Here is a 3811-nt window from a genome sequence, read left to right as displayed (position 1 = left end):
AGATCCTTGCCAGGTAGAGTAATCTTGGTTGTAGGTTCTTCCCTTTCATCACTTTAAATATGTTGTGCCAGTCCCTTCTGGCTTGTAGAGTTTCTGCTGAGAAATCAGCTGTTAACCTTATGGGAGTTCCCTTGTATGTTATTTGTCATTTTTCCCTTGTTGCTTTCAATAATTTTTCTTTGTCTTTAATTTTTGTCAGTTTGATTACTATGTGTCTCGGCGTGTTTCCTCTTGGGTTTATCCTGCCTGGGACTCTCTGTGCTTCCTGGACTTGGGTGGCTATTTCCTTTCCCAAGTTAGGGAAGTTTTTGACTATAATCTCTTCAAATATTTTCTCGGGTCCTTTCTCTCTTCTCCTTCTGAGACCCTTATAATACGAACGTTGCTGTGTTTAATATTGTCCCAAAAGTCTCTTAGGCTGTCTTCATTTCTTATCATTCCTTTTTTTTTTTTTTTTTTGAGTTTAAATGCATTTTATTTTTAGACAACCTACATGACATGTTTTTTTATTTTCCTCAAAAACAGTGTCTCCGGGCTTCCCTGGTGGCGCAGTGGTTGAGAGTCCGCCTGCCGATCCAGGGGACACGGGTTCGTGCCCTGGTCCGGAAAGATCCCACATGCCGCGGAGCGGCTGGGCCCGTGAGCCATGGCCGCTGAGCCTGCACGTCTGGAGCCTGTGCTCCGCAACGGGAGAGGCCACAACGGTGAGAGGCCCGCGTACCGCAAAAAAAAACAGTGCCTCTGCTCCAAAGAAATCAACATCAAAATGAAGAGCTCAAGTTGACACCAGTCCCATTTGTCTAAGTCCTGGTTTTATGTGGATGAAAAGCAGCAGCCAGCCAGTTATGATGAGCAGGTGATAGATCCAAACAGCCAAATTTGTTAACGTTTTTCCATTTCTAGACCATCCTTAAAGAAAATCATATTTGGTGTCACACCATCCTCACAGTAGTCCAGCAGAGCAACCATGCCATCTGGATTCATGTTTTCACCAATAAAGAACTGATAGCTTTTGAAATTAGCAAGGATGTGCTTGATTTGTTCTGCAGTCCCTATCATAAAAGGTTTTACTCTTTCTGGTCTCTGTTCTTCAAGCTTCCCTTTGATTGACTTCATGTAATCCTTGATGTACTTCTTGTAGGCTTCTTTTGTGAAGCTGGTTTCTTGCAAGTGATTGTTCATGACAGTATCCACACCAGTGATTACTACGCTTTCAGTACCTTTGCCCTCAGGGCCTTCAGAGGAGGCATCTCCACCAACGAGCAAGTCAGCAATGTTACCCTCTCTCCTACTGACCATCTTTCCCTCCACCTCCAGACACAGCCTGTCTGCAACCTCCCAGATCTTGTACATGTCAGAGAACATCTCATCATGGCTGATGAGGTCCCAGCAGATGATCGTGATGGCGACTGGAGGGAGACAACGGTGGCACTAGCTTAGTAGGAGCCCGGAGCTCAGAGCAAGTGCGGTGCAGCATTAACGGTGCTCGGGGGTAGGGGGTAGGGGGCCAAAAAGCCATTCTTTTTTCTTTATTCTGTTCCACGGCAGTGAATTCCACCATTCAGTCTTCTAGGTCACTTATCCGTTCTTCTGCCTCAGTTATTCTGCTATTGATTCCTTCTAGTGTATTTTTCATTTCAGTGATCATATTGTTCATTTCTGTTTGTTGCTTATTTAATTCTTCTAGGTGTTTGTTCTTTAATTCTTCTAGGTCTTTGTTAAACATTTCTTGCATCTTCTCAATCTTTGCCTCCATTCTTTTTCCGAGGTCCTGGATCATCTTCATATCATTATTGTGAACTCTTTTTCTGGAAGGTTTCCTATCTCCGCTTCATTTAGTTGTTTTTCTGGGGTTTTATCTTGTTCCTTCATCTGGTACAAGGTCCTCTGCCTTTTCATTTTGTCTATTCTTTTATGAGTGTGGTTTTCCTTCCACAGGCTGCAGAAGTTCTTCTTGCTTCTGCTGTCTGCCCTCTGGTGGATGAGGCTCTATGTCGTTCTTTTAAAGGTTGTGCCCTGCCCCTTCCCTCCTGTTTCAAAACCAGCAAGGACAGGGACTTCCCTTGTGGTGCAGTGGTTAAGACTCTGTGCTCCCAATGCAGGAGGTTCTGGTTTGATCCCTGGTCTGGGAGCTAGATCCCACAAGCACGCAGCAACTGATAGTTAGCATGCCACAACTAAGGAGCTGGTGAGCTGCAGCTAAGACCCAATGCAACCAAATAAATAAATAAATATTAAAACACACACACACACACACACACCCTAGAGCTGATTTAAAAAAAAAAAAAAAGAACCAGAAAGGACAAAGTCTGTGAGGGGGGAATATGCTTGTGTGTTCTGGGAATAGCAAAGAGGTTGGTTTGGCTAGAGCCTGGTAAGCCAGCAGGGAGCAGTAGATTGAGATCCAAAAGGTGGAGAGGGCCTTACAATGGTAGAGAACTTGAGGTTGATTCTACTCTGAGAGATGGTAAGCATTGGAGCATTTTACAGAGTGGTGTCATGATCTGAATTTACATTTTTAAAAGATTGCTCAGGCAGCTGTGTGAACAGACTGTAGGGGGAGTGGAGGAGCTTGGGAAGGTAAGGAAGCTGGAGACTGGTCAGAGGCGAGAGATGATGTGGCTTGGGCCAAGGAGGCAGCAGTGGGGTTGATGAGAAGCAGTTAGATTTTAGATATATTTTGAAAATCTACCTGACAGGAAACACTGTGGATGTGGGGTGTGAGAGAAAGAAATGAGTCAAGGATGACTCTGAGGTTTTTGGCCTGAGCAACTGGAAGACTGAAATACCATATACATGAAAGAAATCAGAAAATGGCTGGGAGAGGGCAGGTTGGAAGCCATGGTGGAAATTTTACTGGTTAGAGGCATGAACAAACTTTCTGGAATGATGGGGATGTTCTCTCATTTAGAGTGGTGGTTGCCTGGGGGTAAACACTGTAAAAACTCAGTGAACTGAATTTTTAATATCTCTGCATTTTATTTTATATAAATTATACCTAAACACACACACACATACACACACACTTTTATTGATAATGGGGAAGACTTAAGAAAAAAGGAGTTTATTTTAAAGGTTACACATGAGAGAGAATGGGATCCATATTGGAAACTCATTGAAATTGATCCTCCCATCTCTCTCATGGGGGTCTCTGCATTTCCCCGTGCTTCTGCATCTTCATCACTTTCTCTTTTTTTGTTAATAATTTTATTCTATTTCATTTATTTATTTTTATTTTATTTTACTTTTTTTGTCTTCCTTGGGTCTTCATTGCTGCGTGTGGGCTTTCTCTAGTTGTGGCGAGCGGGGGCTACTCTTCATTGTGGTGCGCAGGCTTCTCATTGCAGTGGCTTCTCTTGCTGCGGAGCATGGGTTGTAGGCGTGCGGGCTTCAGTAGTGGCAGCAGCACACGGGCTCAGGAGTTGTGGCTCACGGGCTTAGTTGCTCTGTGGCATGTGGGATCTTCCCAGACCAGGGATCAAACCCATGTCCCCTGCATTGGCAGGTGGATTTTTAACCACTGCGTCACCAGGGAAGTCCTTCATCACTTTCTTAAACTGTGACAATCAACAAAACAAGCTGATTTGTAGTATTTGCTGATCTCTGTGACATGAATATTCCCACCATATTTCAAGCCACAGGCTACATCAAGCTACAACATCATCCTTGGAGGTGGTAGAGTGAAGTAGTGGAGAACACAGACTTCAGTGCAGGCAAGTTCTTTACCTCTCTGGGCCTGTTTCCTCATCTGTAAAATGAGAAGGTGCTACTAATGCTGTCTCCATAGGGTTGTTATGAGGATTCAATGAGT

At 44.0% G+C, this 3811-nt stretch overlaps 1 protein-coding gene across 1 annotated transcript; it reads right to left on the bottom strand.

The window, feature by feature from the left end:
• Nucleotides 1-763: 763 nt before the first annotated feature.
• LOC308619186 (translationally-controlled tumor protein-like) lies at nt 764-1423 on the bottom strand. The gene has a single exon (XM_081237751.1). The coding sequence runs from the start codon at nt 1363-1365 to the stop codon at nt 883-885; it is 483 nt and encodes a 160-aa protein (XP_081093877.1). The 5' UTR covers nt 1366-1423; the 3' UTR covers nt 764-882.
• Between the last annotated feature and the right edge of the window lie 2388 nt (nt 1424-3811).

Source organism: Mesoplodon bidens (genome assembly GCF_964165515.1).
Source record: "Mesoplodon bidens genome assembly, chromosome: 6".
NCBI lineage: Eukaryota > Metazoa > Chordata > Mammalia > Artiodactyla > Ziphiidae > Mesoplodon > Mesoplodon bidens.
This window is presented reverse-complemented; position numbering and strand designations above follow the sequence as displayed.